The following is an 18,213-nucleotide window of genomic DNA, read 5'->3' as shown; positions in this document are numbered from 1 at the left end:
TTCTTCTCTACTTTCACAAGCCCAATTTCGAAGACCTGAGTTGCTGGATCGTGGCCCAAAGGCGTACGAAATATGACATTAACAGTGGCATCGTCTGTGAGATCGTTACAAATCTTGCGTGTACTTCGTATGCCTGCGACAACCTATTCTAGGTAGCTTAGAAGAGACACAGAGGAAGCCATGGAGGCAAGGCATAAAACCATGGAGGAATGCGTGACAAAGCTGACCGATGAGGTGCAAACACTTCGCAAAGAGAACGAGGAGCTCAGAAAGCCTTAATGAGTGCAGAACGAGGAGGCGGAGCCCAGCGATAGCGAGCACATGGGGTCATGGAACATAGGAGCTAGGGAAAATAGGGAGGAAGAGAGAAAGAATATGCAGGATGAGCTCCGCAATCTTAAAGGAAAGTACGAAGAGATTGCAAGGAAGGTGGGCACATCGTCGTCAGTGGACTAACTTCTCATGAGCACTAGTCTACCCTACACGGAGAAGGTGATGGCTGTGTTCCTACTACCAAAGTTCGAGGTCCCAACTATGGAGATGTAAGATGGAGGGAGGGACCCCCTTGAGCACCTGGAAACTTCAGGGCTCACATGACGTTACTTGACTTCCCAGACGAGGTGGCATGCAGGGCGTTCCAGCTAACTCTGAAGGGGCCAGCACAAGTGTGGCTCGGGTCTCTGGCACCTGGATCTGTAGACAGCTTTGGCGAGCTGGCCTGACTTTTCCTGACCCAGTTCATGCCGAGTAGGAGATGGTGGTGCCCAGCAGCGTACCTTCTCACCATCAAGAAGGGAGAGGAGGAGAGCCTGAAGTCTTACTTGTTTCAATTTGACAAGGAGTGCATGACCACTGATAACCAAGAGAAGAAAATAACCCCGGCGGGGCTTCTGGGAGGGGTCTAGCCACGATCCCAGTTCATGGTCGAGTTGGCGATGAGGACTCCCGTGACACTGCGGGAGTTCATGGATCAGGCCGACAACTTCAACAATGCTGAGGACGCTCTTTGGGCCTGACGGAGCCAATAAAGAAGGAGCCGGAGAAGGGTTCTCAAGACAAAAGGAGGGAGGAAGCTCTGACACCTTGATTCGACGGACTTGCATTCAGCATCCACGAGGCCGACAACCCGTCGCCCACAAAGATGATGACCGAGGTATCGCCTGTCGTTACTGCACATACCACAGGTCCACCTCACACAACACTGATGACCGCTTCTCCTAGCAAGGGAGAAGGGAGCATGTGGAGCAGATGAGGCAACGTTTTCCCCCCACCCGAAGACTGGAGCAGGAAAGAAGGCGAAGATCAAGGGAAAAGAGTGCGAACTGAGTTGACCGGTGTAAAAGAGAAGAAAGCCCTCGACTATCAACAAGGAGCGCATGACCACTATGACCAAGACAAGAAAATAACCTCAGCGGCTCTTCTGGGAGGGGTCTAGCCACGATCCCAGTTCATGGTCGAGTTGGCGATGAGGACTCCCGAGACACTGCATGAGTTCATGGATCAGGCCGACAGCTTCATCAACGTTGAGGACACTCTTTGGGCCTAACGGAGCTAATAAAGAAGGAGCCGGAGAAGGGTTCCTAAGACAAAACGAGGGAGGAAGCTCTGATGAGGGGACCGAGACCTTGATTTGACGAACCTGCATTCAGCATCCATGAGGCTGACACCCAGTCGCCCACGAAGATGATGACCGAGGTATCGCCCGTCGTTACTGCACATACCACAGGTCCACCTCACACAACAAGGATGATTGCTTCTCCTAGCAAGGGAGAATGGAGCATGTGGAGCAGATGGGCAATGCTTTCCCCCACCGGGAGACTGGAGTAGGAAAGAAGGCGAAGATCAAGGGAAAAGAGCTCGAACTGAGTCGATCGGTGCAAAAGAGAAGAAAGGCACATGCCAGGCAAGCCTGGTGTCACGAGGTGTACTCGACAGAGTACCACACAGCCAAGCACCAAAGGGGCGAGCCAACCCCAGTCATCTTCTTTACAGAGGTTGACGAGGAGGGGGTCATGTACTCTCACGACGATGCGCTGGTGGTAACTATGTTGGTTGCCAACTTCACCACCCAGAGGATTCTCATTGACTACTGGAGCTCTACGGACATCCTGTTCTGGGAATAGATGCTGCCCGACTGCATCCAGTCCCCATGCCATTGAAGGACTTCTCTGGGAGTATAGTTCATCCTGTGAGAACCATCATGTTGTCGGTCTTTGAGGGCAGTGCCCCCTGCACAACCTCGATCATGGTCGACTTCCTAGTGGTGAGAAGCCCATCGTCATACAACACCATCATCAGAAGGCCCACCCTTAACATCTTGCGGGCTGTCATGTCAATCAACCACCTCAAGATGAAGTTCCCGACTCTTGGTGGAGTGGAAGAAATCTGAGGCAAGCAGGTCCTGGCAAAGGAATGCTATGTCCAGGAGCTGAAGCAGAAGGATGGTGGGATTACCTCGAACGACACCTCCAGGAGAGAGTAGGCCATGCACCGCTTGGAGAGCCCTGGCAGGCCTTGGTCTGCGACTCGCCATGCCAGGCTCGAGGGGGAGTGGGAAGGTGCATGGCCCAAGAGGCAAAGACAGAATGAGCGAGAGCTCCCCGGTTGAAGGCTCCATTTCCCTTTTTTTGTAATGCATTATTTAAATACTATAAATAGTTGTTATTTAATGAAAGACATGATTTTCCAGGACAATGCAATACATCCACTTCGAATTTTCGCGCTATCAACAAAACACCGACAAGATGATCTATAATTAATGAAATCTGCAATGGTAAAATCATCATCAAACCAATGCATACCTTTCATGCGATGTCAACGGGTGGAAGCGGGTCCAGTCTCAAATTTCCCGAACAACGTACTTCCCAATGGATCAAGGGGAGAGCTAGGCCTAAGGCTGCTCTACTGCTCCCATGATGGAGAGTGGGCCTTGCCCCCTTGGCGGGCCCGTACGACTTATCCCGACCTCCGTCACAACGAAGAGTGGGCTCAGCACTAGCCAGACCCAACATTTACCTTCCCAAAGATGTCAATAGGCGGGAGCGGGTTCAGTCTCAAACTGCATGAACAACATACCTCTCGCAGGACCAAAATGGAGCTAGACTGAAGGCCATTCTACCCCTGCTGCGATGGAGAGTGGGTCATTCCACCCCCTCCCGAGCGGCCGAAACAACTTACTCCGACCCCTATTGCGATGAAGAGCAAACTAGCTATATTGCTGTCCGAATTACCTCCCCAGCAGGGCACCACAAGGATGGGTGTAATGCCAAAGGCTGCTTTATCCTTCTCGCAGTGAAGTGTAAGTCAGTGCTCAGTTGCTTGAATTCAAAGACTTACCTTTCTCGTAAGCATCAATAGGCGAGAGCAGGTCAAGTTGCAAACTGCCCGAAAACTTACCTCTCAGTGAGGTTCAAAGGTTTGAGTCACGCCAAAGGCTGCTCTACCCCTACTGCGGAGGAGTACGGATCCCGCCCCTGGTAGTCTGAATACTTACCCTGACCTTTGCTGTGAACGAAGAGTGGGTTCAGTGCCAGCCTGACCCAAATCTTATATTTTCCTGTGATGTCAACGAGCGAGAGTGGGTTCAGTCTCAAACTGAAATTACCTCTCTGTGGGGTAGCAGGGATGAGTTGAGTTGAAGGCCGCTCGAACCCTCCTGCGAAGGAGAGTAGAGGCCGTCCAATGAAGTTACCTCCTCAGGGAATAAAAGGGGCGGGTTTTACTTGAGGCATCCCGACCTCTCCCTGATGGAGTGCGGGCCTAGTCTTTCGGCTACCTAAAGTCAACAAAGTCTCCAAAGATGAAATGTCGAAGCAAGGGGCTACACGATTTCAATGAGCGGGTGCAGGTTCAATCTCAAACTGCCTGAACAAATTACCTTCCAGCAGGGTAGCAGGGGCGAGTTGAGAGATCGGAACCTCCTGCGGAGGAAAGCGGGTCCAGCCTTTTGGCTACCCGAACACTTACCCTGACTCCCATCACAATAAAGAACAAACCGACCCACGGCTACCAAAAGAAATTACCTCCTCAGGGGTTAAAGGGGCAAGTTGGTTAAAGCGTTCTGACCTCTCCCTGGTGGAGAGTGGGCCAGGTCCTTCGATCGCCCCAATACTACACTAAGGAACGCGGACGTCGATACCCAGGCAAATCGAATAACAGGTCGAGGGTCCAGGTTTGCGAAGTCTAACTCCTACAAAGCTAAAGGATAAAATGATGATGACATTCTTATCTTCCAACCAGGGATTAAATGCACTACACCAATGGACGGGACTAGGTATAGCCAAAGGAGATGGGTCTAGCCAAAGGCCACCTTGTCTCCCCATGATGGAGAGTAGGATCAGCCCCTGGGCTACCTGAAGACTTCATCTCACCACCATTGAGGCGAAGAGCAGCCTGGTCTATTTATATCCAAACTCCGCGGCCACAGTGCTACTCGGGAGGGTCATAGAGGTAGGTTGACGAAACGCTACCCGGCCTCTCCCTCGTGGAGGCAACCGAAGTCTCCCTAGCGCAGCTTATCTCGTAAGGGGATTTTCATCCCCCCCAAGCCTATGACAGTGAATGAAGGCCAACAAACATTGACATCACTTCTCTTCTCCTCTTTCAGTTACATGCCAAAATAAAGTACAACGACACAAAAGGGAAGAGTGGAGGGACTAGGCAGGATAAGGCACATCCAAGAGACGAATGAAAAAAAGGAGGAAATCGGCATAAGGGAAACGTGGAGAGGCTTCAGCCTCATGAAATAAAGTTGCTAAAGGCGAGGATGACTACCTAACAAGGGCGAACGAAGGCAGCGCAAACAGATAAGCGGTCGGCTAGTGTGGTAGTCAGGAATAGGTTAGGCACTGGTGAGGTGGACCGTGAGCTCCATGTGGTGGCCATCCCCGCCTAACGCCAAGCCCACAAGCTCCTACGACAAAACTCCCCAGGCCGGCCATGAAAAAGAAGAAGAAGAAAGGAAAAGCATAGAAGGAAGCATCGAACAAGAGCAAAACGACAAAAGGGAAACATCGTTAATACAAGCAGCCTGGCACAAAAAAATATGAAGCACTTTTATTAATAATAAAAAATTACATACAAGCCACATGGTGATGGTGCACAGGTATATACGTTTACCAAAAAGAAAAGAAAGGGAAATAAGAGCAAAATAAAAGAGCAGCAGCGGTGCCAAGAAGCTAGGGCGTGGTGACCTTAGAAATCCTGATCAGAGACCTTGGCATTGGGATCGCCAACCTTAGGAACTTGGGGATCAGGATTGCTGGGCTTGGAAGCAGCAGGCTCGGACACAGCTGGGAAGATAGGACCCATAAATGCATCAAGGATTTCTTTCCTCCCCAACTTGTGGCTGAATGTGAAAGCCTCTTAGTCAACGACGATCTGGGTAAGGTCAAGGCCCAGCAAATATTTCTCGAGAGTCCACGGACATAGCTACAGTCTCTCCAGGATGCGGTCCTGCATCGACCTAAGACCCTCAGCACAACCGTGCCCCCACGCGAGATTGCGAACACTTGGGAGCGACTTTAGCTGCTTGTCCAGGTGTGAGGCGACCTCTTCTACCCAGGACAGGTTGCTTCGAATATCTGTATCAAGTCGCTCTGTCCACTGGCCATCTTCCCTCACTTTCTTCTTAAGCCTCTTTCGACGGTTGGTAAGCTTCTCATTTTTCTTGCTCTCCTCCTCCAAGGCAAGTCGTACCCTCCTCAGCTCTTACTCCAGCTGCTCCCTCTCTTCCCTCTCGCCATGAGCACACCGAAGGGTGGTCTGGGCCATCGAGGTCCTGGTTTTCCTACTTAACAGTCCACAATAAAGGCCACTAGCTGAGAGGAACCCTAACAACAAAAAAGGCCGACATGGAATGGTCAATGAAGGGAATCTAGAAAATAGTGAAAGAAAGGAGAAAGACGGAAAAAGAAGTCACCAAACCTCATTGAAAAAGCCAGACAAACACTTGGCAACTTGGCTAATAGCTTCCACACGACACCCCCCTAGTTTCCAGTTGGGCCAAAGGGGGGATAACTTTTACTGACCCTTAGCATCAGACACTTGTGCAGCCGCCTCGGCCTAATGAGCCTCGTGGACAATGTCTTATGCACGCATTCCCACTTGGGCCGGCAGATCTGCGCACGAACCTCTCAAACCTAAGCCGGCTACAACATCCAAAAGGAGACCACCTTCCACTTGGTGCTCCACCTAGGCAAGCAAGTCTTCACATGAACCTCTGAACCTACGCCGACTACAATATCCGAAAAGAGACCACCTTTTGCTAGGTGTTTCACCTCCGCAACACGGTTATTAGAAGTAGCGGCCACCACCCTCTCAATGACGGCGTCCAAGCCTCCAAGCGATGAAGGATACTCCCTACCCGCCTCGGAGCCAGGATCCCCCTAGCGAACCTCGATCTCGCCTTCAAAGGAGTGACTACAAGCAGCAGAGCAAGCTAAAGAAGGGGAGGAGACCCTCGGTGAATGCTACCCCACTAGAGCCGGCCAGGGAATGTCGACTACAAAAATTCCATAGAGCAGGATATTAATTTCACCTGTTTCTAGGAGCACATCACAAGCATCAGTCGGTGGGGGCAACACTACAGGAATCTCAACCGAAGGGCCTCTTGACGGTGTGCCCAAGGACTAAAAGGAAAAAGGTTCTATTGGCACCTCCACGCCAGTAGGATAGTGAAATGCCCCCACCGGCGTCACTAGGATGATAGACCTCAGGTGTAGCCAACGCTCGCCCTTCAGGAATCAAGGCTCCAGAAGGGGGCCAACTATTGGCCCTGGCCCCCTCCAAGCGAGGTTTCTTCCCTTTGCCTGGTGGGGAAGGATCGAAGGGGCACTTTTGGGTAGGAGAGACTCGAGGCAGAGCAACGGTTGCCCTGTCATCGAAATAAACGTGGTTGAGGGGGGGGGGGGGAAAGAAACCCTTAAGCTCTCCTCGGAAAGAAGGGCTTCCGAGAAGACGTTGTTAGGGTTCTTCTTCATCCACTCCCTAATGACAACGATACGCTCGACTCTGCGGGGGTGGCTGTTGGATGCACCACCTCATCCTCAGGAACCTTACCCAAGTTGCTTCAAATTGGGAATTCACCACAGTTCACCTGACCAACCGGGAACTCCCATCTGCGGCCAAACACGAAAAAGAACTTCGGTGACCATTTCTTCACCTTAAGGTACCGCAACTCTAGATTGACAAGGGCGTGCATCGCCCTGAAGCTGCAAACATTCCTCTTCTACCGCAACACCTTGTGAGTGAGGAGGAACTCATGGCCGGTGAGGTCAGCTTGCTCTAGGTCTGACTCTAGCAAGGCTCATCGCCAGATGATACTGTAGCAAATTAGGGGCCTTTAAGCATTTGGTTGAAGCTGAGATGGGGCTAGACCAAGATGATCCAGCAAATCGCGAACAGGGTGAGGGAAATGAAGCCTCAAGCCAAACGAAAACATGGAAGGAAAGAGGGCAACTCAAGAAGAGTGAACCTAAGTGTCAACAACACCCTCGTGTGGGCCGGGGACCTCGAAGAGCACCGATTCCAGCACTTGGTAAGTAAGGGCCAGAGATGCCAGCATCGTTGCTTGAACGTTGGAATGCCAATTGCTGCCCCAGAAAGACGGCTCGACATCGCCAACCTCTGGAGCGTCTACCCCACTGAAAGCTATGGGTTGTGTGGATTTCTCAGAAGCCATCGACAAAGAAGTAGAATGTAGTAGAGAAAGGAGAATAAATGAAATGAGTTGGGAAAACAAGGATGACAAGAAGATTACAATGTGATGAAAGGAAAGAAGACCTTAAATCCAAATGGCATTTATATATGAGGAAGGCAGCGGTTAGTCTCCCATGCCCCGTGGGTGAAAGGAGAGATATGAGACGCTTCAAGTCCCGAAAAATACACACCATTAAGCGACGTGAAGGCGAAGAGCCGCCTGATGCCCTTAACACTGATACAACTAAAAGATGCCATCAAATTTATCGGGAAACACACCAACAAAAGTGGAAAGGAAACGATATCAGGACAGCCAAGAGACGGGGAACCACCTTAAAATTTGGAGCCGTGTACATGTCAACAGAGGGACCCCGGCCTCAATGACAAGGTGAGTTTAAGATTAATAATAATTCCCACAATATGTGTCCGATGAGAATTAGCGGGGTAACTGTAAGAGGTTTTTCCCCTATATTTTAACAGGCCCGAGAAGGGCAGCTAAGGGGACAAGAAGCGAAGGCCCAACCCAGAACAAGTACACTTTTCAGCCTAGCCCACAGTTAGACTCCCCTGGACGCAACCTCCGTGACGGAACATATTGCAAGGGGATGGCACTCACTAACCTGGAGACCACTCGAACAATGTCTAGCCCTTAAGTGCCTATCCGCGCAATGGGCAGAAAGTAAGGGGGACCCTCATTCCTTTGATACAGAAGACATCGACGGACCACTAAGGATGCCAACGAGGTGAGGCAAATCGGGCACCCCTACCCAAGCTACACGCCACATTAATGACACCATTGTAGAGCCATGCCGCATTAAAGGACTTTGACAAAAGGAACAGTATGAAGGACACAGACTCCATGGGAGAAGACACGATTTGTCCCCCTAGACTCCTGGTATAAATAGCAACTCACAGGTACGAGAAACTCTCTCTGATCCTTAAACTCTCTTACTTATTTATAAATTTTTAAAAGACTTTACTAACTTTGGCATCGGAGACTCCTCGGCCCCAAGGCCACCCTCTCCCAATTTCTCTACTTTCGCAGGCCCAGTTCTAAACACCTGAGTTGCTGGAACCTAACCTAATGGCGTACGAAACACAACGTCAACAGTATCAGAGCAGAAGTCTCGAGTTTGGACCTTGATTCTACACTGTACACCATTTAATTATATATCCTACATGTGTAGCCCACTCATTGAAGGAGAGTCGGACCTATACATGATGGCTCATGATGAATATTAAGAATATAATATAAATAATTAAATTTACTTCTTCTTATCAACTTCAAATTTGAAGATAAATGGAGATTTCTTAAACACAATAAGCTTTTTTGAGATTTATATAGTTAAAGGGTGATGTTAGGATGCCCTCCAAATATGTCCCCTAAAAGTGAACTAGTGTATTTTGATTTTTTCTTTTTTAGTTTAAAAAAATGCACACAGATTCACTATTAGTAATTTTTTTAAACATTTAAAAAAAATACACTAGGGGGCACAAAGCTTTTTCCATAGTTAAAAGCATGTGGTGGATATAGAAGAGGGACACTCATAGAGGTAATTTTTTTTTTTTTTTTTGGCCAACAGGAGGACGGCACTTCAGGCACTTTATTAAATAAACCTCACTTTTGGCGGAGGAAAAACTTGGCTACAATGGGAACCAACTTATTAAAACCAATCAATCCAATTCCCAATCCCCATCTAAACATGGCTAAGACAAACAACAAAACCAGTAAAAACAATACTCCAACCGAGTAACCAAAAAAAAAAAAAAAACTCTATGTATAGAGTAATAAAATCTAGTTCACTTCAGAACTATACGTCAGATAATCCTTAAATAAGACAGGCCTAATTTATCTGTTCTAAGAATACCTTTGAGCTGTAAAGGCATCTGTTCAGCCGAAAACCATTCGTTATTTCTTCCATTTCCTCCTAAACGAGCCAAGAAATCCGTTGTAGCATTTGCCTCCTTGAATACATGCTGAAACCGAAAGGTTACACCCTGCAGAAGACACATTATTTCCTCCCAAAAATCCTCCATATACCATAAACTACATCTTTCTTCTCTCAGCCACTTAATCATAAGACTAGAATCCATCTCAACAATTATGTTACCACAACCCAGCTCCTTGCATTTCCGAAGTCCAATCAACAAAGCCAACAATTCAGCCCTATTATTAGTGCCGATACCAGTATTATTTGCAAAAGCATATTTCAACATTCCATCCTCATTTCTCAATACTCCACCTGCACCCGATTCTCCTAGGCTCCCCTTACTACTACCATCAACATTTAATTTTAACCATCCAACACATGGCTTCTTCCATGAGACTGCAATGACTCTTCTCGGCTTGGGCCTCATAACTAGTACCTGCAGCAAGTTCAAGATTAATTCATCTCTTTTCAATAGTTTAGATACAGCCTTAAGCCTAATCCCCACCCAACTTATCCAATACTTCACCGACCTCCATAAACTAGCAAAAGACTCCCTCTTCCCTTCCATTCTTGATGCACATCTCCAACACCATAGCTTCCACGTAATAATAACTGGTTTTAAACCAATTAAATTTCTCATCTGTGAAGAGCTTTTTGCACGCCTGAACCACCTCCCTCCATGTCCTATGAGCAACATAACTTATGCCCAAAACATTAGAAGCCAACCTCCTAAAGCCGCAGCTACCCTTCCTCCACTTCAATGTTCCCTTTTTTCACAACACTCACACTTCGACACCAAAGGAATGCCAATACGTCTTATGCGATCATCTACACTCAAACATTGAGATAAAGCTCGCCACAAAGTAACTGACAACTTTCTTGGCAATGCAACATGCCAAATCCCCTCCACCCATTGTTTTTTTGGAGCTACCACTCGCACCAAATCCCAAGCACTATGAGCTAAAAACTTGCCATCAGAATTTTTTAATCAGATCAAAATATCCGAACCCTCTTTGGTTCCTCCATCCTTTGACAAAATTTGATTAGCTAACTCACGACCAACCAGCTCAACTAATAAGTCATTATCCCAACTATCCTCCACCATACATTGCCTAATACTCAAATTTTGCTGGGCAAAATTTTCGTGCTGATTACAAAGAGGACCTGAATCCATCCACTTATCCCTCTAGAAAGATATACTCCCCTCCTTGACAAGCCACTTGGAATTATTGAGAACAAATGGAATTGAATCCATTACCATCTTCCAAAACCTGGTGCCTTTCTTTGGATTCACGAGTGAAATGTGCTGATCTCTCATATACTTCTGAAAAACTACATCCACAATGAGTTACCAGTCAAAAGTTTCCAGGAAAATTTAATATGAATTGATATTTGGACATCAAACAAATTCCAGAGACCAACCCCTCCCTCATCCATTGGCCTACAAATCAAATCCCAAGCCACCCAACTGCGCTTAGGCTTGCCTTCAGAAAAGCCCCAAAAAAAATTACTAAACAGCTTATTGTGCCTAATACAGATTTTGGGACATTTACAACTGCTAACAAGTGTATAGGCATAGGCATGTTGGACAGTACATGTTTTAACAAAATCAGCCTTGCCCCCAAAGACAAGAACTTCATTTTCCAACCCTCTATTTTTTGTCTAATTCTCTGCACCAAATCTTCCAAATACACAGCCTTCATCTGGCCAGAAATAATCGGAATCCCTAGATATTTGACCGGAAATTTCCCTTCTACAAAACCTGTCAGCTGAAGAAGCAATCTTCTTCTAGAAATTGAAATTTTAGAAGAGAAAAAAATGGACGATTTATCTTCATTTATCATCTGTCCCGACCAACTTGCATATAAAGAAAGGGTATCTTTGATTGCCTTAACCGACCTTTGCCCTCCATTCACAAAAATGACCATATCATCCGCATACAAAAGATGCGAAACCAAAGAGCCTCCTCTCAGCTGAGAAAAAGCCCCAACCTCTCCCACCTCAAACTTTTTCTTTAGAAGACGAGTGAAAACCTCCTCCACTAGAATAAATAAATAAGGTAAAAGTGGATCTCCTTGTCGAAGACCCTTCCCACCTTTAAAAAAATCTCTAGCCATCCCGTTCATAACAACCGAGTACCATGGCATAGTCACACATTGATAAATGAAATTACATGCTTCAGGGAAGAAACCAAGAGCCCGAAGGACATGCATTAAAAAAAACCCAATCAATGGTATCATAGGCCTTTGCCATATCTATTTTCATCATAATATTCCCACCTCTAATTGGCTTATTAATGTCATGAATTAGCTCCTAAGTAAGGTTAATGTTGTAAAAAATACTCCTTCCCGAAAGGAAAGCCCCTTGTTCCAAAGAAACAACCCGATTCAAAACCGACATTAACGACCCACCAAAATCTTAGAACATATTTTATAGACCACAGAACAAAGACTTATCGACCTAAATTTATCAAAAGATGATGGACTCAATACTTTGGGAATTAAAACAATGAAAGAGGATGTATAAAACCTTGGAAGTGGCACTCCCCGAAAGAACTCACAAACTGCTTCTCCTAGATCACTTTTCACCAACTCCCAACAATGGCCAAAAAAACCAGATCCAAAGCCATCTGGGCTTGGGCTGTTGTCCACCGGAATAGAGAATAAGGCATCCCTTATCTCCTGTTCAGACGCACTCCGACAAAGATCAATATTCTTAGCCTGTTGAACCTCTGCATGCACTAAACCAGATAGATCAGGAATATTATCTCGAGGCCTAGCTTGGAGAAAATCATCAAAATAATTAACTGCCGCCTCATGTATAGCTTCCGAAGAAGAAAGAACCCGACCACCACTCAGTCTCATTTCAGTTACTGCCTTATGCCTCCTAGCCTGCAAGGCTAAAAAAAAAGAAAAGAAGAATTAATTTCACCATGATCAACCTAAGATTGCTTAACATGCTGAGCAATTCGGGTCTCCTCCCTTTTTAACCAAGTTGAGAGCTCAAGCTTATCCCCCAAAACCTCATTTTTCACCTCCTTCAAAAAACCTTCCTGAAGCCGTGCATCACCTTCCTTTACTCTCGCTTCCAACCTTTTAATATGTTCCCCAGTCCACCCAAATACCTCTTATTCCAAGTTCTAAGCACCACTTGGGGTCTTCTTAATTTAAAGGCAAGTTTCAAAAGAACCAAACCACTAGTAACTTCCTGCCAGTTCCTAGAGACACACCTCCAAAAATATGCATGAGATGTCCACATTTGTTGGAATTTGAAGGAACTCAGCCCATATTTTTGTGCTATGTTAGACAACCCAAGAATCATTGGAGCATGATCCGAGGTTCTCCGTCCTAGATACGTGACTGCACAAGAGGGATAAATTTCCAAACATTTAGCATTACACAAACCTCTGTCCAGACGAGCCCAACTACGTGCTAAACCCCCTTGCCTATTACACCAAGAAAACTTAGTGCCTCTAAAAGGAAGATCAATGAGACCCCCAGCATCAATAAAATTACAGAACTCCTCCATTGCACAAGGCAGCCTCGGATTGCCTCCCCTCATCTCCCTATCGTCACGAATAATGTTAAAATCGCCAAGAGTTACCAATGGTAATTGGTAATTGAAGAGTACCAAAAGACAAAATCTTGGACCAAAGACTCCGTCTATCCAAATACAAACACTTGGCATAAACTGCTGTAACCACTATAGACGAATCAATCAGCAAAGAAATCTGTTGATTAGAAAACCCAAGAACACTAACCTTCACTTCTTTTACCCAGAAAATCCACAACTTCCCATGTTTAACACCATTCAAAAAACTCTCATCAAAGCTTAAAATATGTTGCCACCGTAAAAGTTTACTCTCCTCTCTGAATGGATGAGGGGACTATATAAATTGATGTTATTTAGAATATAGTCCCTCATCGTTAGTAGTCTAAATTGATGTTATTACTTATTAATTACCTCTATGTTTGTCCCTCATCTAGATCGTACTCATTCTTAACAATCCCCACACACAGTTAAAAATGAGTACAATCTAAATAACGAAGCGACATAACGTATAAGTCCCATCACATTCATGTGCGTGGGGTAACTAGAGGGACCAAAGTTCTCCCCTGCCAACAGGCCTACCCAAGCTCTACAAAGGCCCAATGGAGCTAGCCCACAACGGTCAAAGGAATTATCTTGGGCCGATAACCATAAGCCCCAAACCACTTGGCATAACCAACCGATAGGATAATCACAAAGCCATTCTCGAATAACATGGAAACTCAAATTCTCCCCCAAATAACCACCTTGAACCAGATGATGGGAAATTCAAATAATAACTAACTCAGACCTAATTTGAATAAAGAGATTGGGTTGTTAAAGGAACCCATCAAGCTCTCCCATATTCTATATATATGAGAAGAAATCCACAATCGAGGTATTAGAGAGACTATACAAACAATTTGACTTAGCCATCGGAAGCATTTAAATACCCTTCAAACATCTTTTGGTTCTTTTGATACAGTTTTGCTACGGGAACTCACAAAGGTGCAAAACACGTCTACAACATGATTAATAGTTATAAGATGAGAATATCTAAGCTATTTTATTAAAAATAATATATGAAAAAAATACTTTTTACTCTCTAATTAACAGTATTTTAACACTTTGAAATCGAAACTAAAAAATAATATATACCATTATCGGAGGGAAAGTGTATACCATTTTAATACCTCATTCATTTTAGTTAGGATGGGAAAATATATACAGTAGTTTGATACATTTTAGGTGAGAGTAGTGCTTGATAGAGTGACACATTTCTTCGAAGAAAAAGCTGAAAAGACGTGAACCCTCCTGACACGACTATGGGCTAGAATTCAAGAAAAGTGTCTATTTATTTAATTAATTCAAAAAAGAGAGACAGACATCCTAACGACATTCTCGGATTGACTTCAACTAAACTAAACACTATACCGATGCAATCAAAGCGAGATTACTGAAAAAGGCATTTGCATGACAACATTATGTCTACACCTTCCCTTCGATCGCTTTTTCATGTCCTTTTCTCGAGTGTGGCGGTGAAACCTACTCGAACCCTCGTATTTATTAAAGAAAGAAATAATATTTATAATAAAATCTTTGCACAAGTACTCATAATTATATCCAATATTATTTTATATATTATTATTCTTTTCTCTTCCCTTTATATATGTATATATTTATATATATCGTTCTCTCACGACATAATTCATTTACGCGACTACATGCAATATCATCACATTTCACGCATTTCCGAGCACTTCTGCATATATTGAGATGACCATTTTTATAGAATCCCATAAAATCTTGAGCACTAGCACGAGGGTCCCGATAAAGGTAAAAAATGTTTTATTTTTTTTATATTTTTAAATATTTAAAAAAATTTACAACATCATTAAATTTTTTTTTAATCACTATATATAAAAAAAATTTTATCAAAATCTAATCGAAGCCCAACTGTCGGTGAGATGAATAGCATTTTTCTAAAATCTTAGGAAAGAAAGAAAAGTCATATTTGTAAACCGTTGTGAATGCTACTACCATACACATTAAATGATCTTAATCTCTAAGAAAATTTAATTTTAAGTTTTTTTATAAATTAAATATTATCATATATATCAAAAACGTAAAAATATATACTCATTACGCATTCAAGGATGTCCCCACCAATATCCACTAAACTGGGTACGAAATCCGTGTTTTTAAATTCGTTGCTTTTTCACATATATAGATCATACACATATGGCCACTGACACCTAATAAATAATTAACTTATATGTGAAACACTTTTATTCATAAATAATATTATGTACAATTATGAAAGGTAAAAGTGTCGTATAATTATTTAAAAAAAATAAAAATTATTATTAAAAAATTAATTTTTTTTTTATATAAATATCATATTTATTTATTTTTTTAAAAATAATTATGCGACGCTTACAGTGACGACTATAACTATCATTTCTATTTAGTAATTAAACTTTTTTATATGATCATGATTTGCATTCCATGTAAATATGTTATAATGTTATATTCCTCAATTTTCAGGCCATCCAACCTACATCCATATGCTGACAACCCACATGCATACCACACAGCCAACTTGAGAAGCTAGCGTTTTATATATGCAAGTCCATAATCTACATTTTTTTTTTTTTTGGCTTTCTTTAATGCTCATGCACTGGACTACTATACATAAGATGCTCGATCTAATAGCCATTCATCGATTATTCCTTAGTCCTGTTTTCAAAATAAGCCAATAAATTATTTTAAACAGAAATCCCATTAATTTGCAACTTCGATCTTTTTCTTTTCTATATAACAAACACAAGTACTAGAGCCTTGTTCAAAGAATCCACCAGCAAACCTTTGCCCAATTGCACCAGTACCATAATTTCCTCCTTTTTGGTGACTACCTTTTCTTCTCTCTCACGCCATGATCAAAAGTAGAGCTTGTTCTTTCAACATCTTAAGGATGTTGTTTGTTTTTATGTTAGTTTTCCTTCCTACTATAGTTTCTGGAGATTGTACCTGCGATGTTGAGGCCACAGAGACCAACAAAAGCGAAACACTTAGATATAAATTGACTTCGGTTGCAGCTATTCTCTTTGCTGGTGCTGTGGGTGTTGGCATCCCACTGTTAGGCAAGAAAATCCCAAGCCTAAGGCCTGAAAATGACATCTTTTTCATGATCAAAGCCTTTGCTGCTGGGGTAATCCTAGCAACTGGGTTCATCCACATATTGCCGGATGCTTTTGAGAGTCTAACATCACCTTGCCTAAACGAGAATCCATGGGGAAACTTTCCGTTTGCTGGTTTCGTTGCCATGATGTCTGCTATAGCAACATTAATAGTTGATTCATCCGCAACAGGATTTTATAAAAGGCTGCACTTCAACAAATCTAAGCAGGTGATCAATGGAGATGAAGAGATGGGCGATGAACATGCCGGACACATACATGTTCATACACATGCCACGCATGGCCATGCTCATGGCTCAGCCAACCATTCCGAGGAGACTAATCTGGCTGAGCTAATCCGTTTTCGGGTTATATCACAAGTAAGAGTGATATTAGGTTCGTTGTTTATTGGTTTAATTAATAATTTGTCTTATTGATGTTTCTCAGATTGTTCACCAGCAATTAACCTTATAGCAGTACTATTATTTTATTTGCTTGGGAGTTTTTCTAACTTTGTTGGGTGCGTGTTTAATTATTAGGTGTTGGAGCTAGGAATTGTGGCTCATTCAGTTATAATTGGAATATCTTTGGGTGCTTCGGGGAACCCTGAAACAATAAAACCTCTCATAGCAGCCTTGTCTTTTCATCAGTTTTTTGAGGGCATGGGGCTTGGTGGCTGCATATCTCAGGTACATCACAGTACTCCTTTCTGTATATAGCCTTGGATTCAAGCTGAGTCTCTTTAACTAAAGAAAATTGAGTGCCATTAGCAATTTTATATAATATTAATAAGGTTGTAAATGTTTTCACAATAGGCAAACCATCGTTTCTTTAGTAATATATTTTTTTAAAGGACGGTATCCGTAATTACTTTATTGATTGTCCTCACTTATAATAAAATAGTATCGTGGTAATAATCTGAACACTTTGGCAGATTTAAATTTGACCTTAAAATATAAAGAATCAAAATGTTCCAAGCTGAGAATCTCCCTATACATCGTAAGAAGTGAGAAACGACACTCTTTGGTAATAGTTAATTCAAATGAAGAAACAATATGAAACTCCTTTAAACAAGTCTAACGGGTCAACTCAAACATCCAGTTGGCCAACTTTCATGCTGAAAAATGAGACTTTGACTTTTAGACCAAAGTAATGAATTTTGGGGGCATTGCAGCTCTGCTAGTTGTGAGCCACATGCATATCATCAGCAGACTATAACACTCGTGTTTTATATATTTTGCCTAAAGATTTGCTGTCATTTATTTTGTATCTATCTATACCTAGGAATTTTTGTTTCTGTCAGGCGCAATTCAAGACTAGATCTGCAGCAATAATGGCAACTTTTTTCTCCCTCACAACCCCAGTTGGGATTGCAATCGGCACTGGAATATCAAGCGTTTACAAGGAGAATAGCCCGACTGCTCTGATAGTTCAAGGGATTTTTGAAGCTGCATCTGCTGGGATTTTAGTTTACATGGCACTGGTTGATCTACTAGCAGCAGATTTCATGAACCCAAGACTGCAAAACAATCTGAGGATTCAATTAGGAGCAAATCTCTCACTTCTAATAGGAGCTGGTTGTATGTCAGTCCTAGCCAAATGGGCTTGAGGTTTTGAGCACCAATATCGATATGGTTAATTTGTACTATGCCGTCCTTGAGTAGTCTGCATGGTTTCATTTCCCTGTAAAAGGGCACTGAATTCTAATCACAAGGTCCACCCAGAAACAGGAGCAGATGCATACATACGGCAGCCGTAGAGAAATTTTTGTCCTAAATTCCCGCCACCAAAAAGTTTCCGTATAGTCACTTTTATATATTTTTTACGCATTCTATTAATATAATTGATCGCATCACTTTTTTTTTTAATATAAAATA

General features: G+C 43.5%; 1 protein-coding gene across 1 annotated transcript; it reads left to right on the top strand.

Moving 5' to 3' along the window:
• The first annotated feature begins 15,878 nt into the window (after window positions 1-15,878).
• Window positions 15,879-17,984, top strand: LOC121235881 (zinc transporter 1-like). Its single transcript, XM_041132310.1, has 3 exons — window positions 15,879-16,716; window positions 16,876-17,025; window positions 17,640-17,984. The coding sequence occupies exons 1-3, from the start codon at window positions 16,093-16,095 to the stop codon at window positions 17,943-17,945; spliced, it is 1,080 nt and encodes a 359-aa protein (XP_040988244.1). The 5' UTR covers window positions 15,879-16,092; the 3' UTR covers window positions 17,946-17,984.
• Window positions 17,985-18,213: the final 229 nt, after the last annotated feature.

The sequence above is a fragment of the Juglans microcarpa x Juglans regia genome, chromosome 6D (assembly GCF_004785595.1).
Source record: "Juglans microcarpa x Juglans regia isolate MS1-56 chromosome 6D, Jm3101_v1.0, whole genome shotgun sequence".
In the NCBI taxonomy this organism is placed as follows: Eukaryota; Viridiplantae; Streptophyta; class Magnoliopsida; order Fagales; family Juglandaceae; genus Juglans; species Juglans microcarpa x Juglans regia.
The sequence above is the reverse complement of the archived record's forward strand: the minus strand, read 5'-3'. Positions and strand labels throughout refer to the sequence as shown.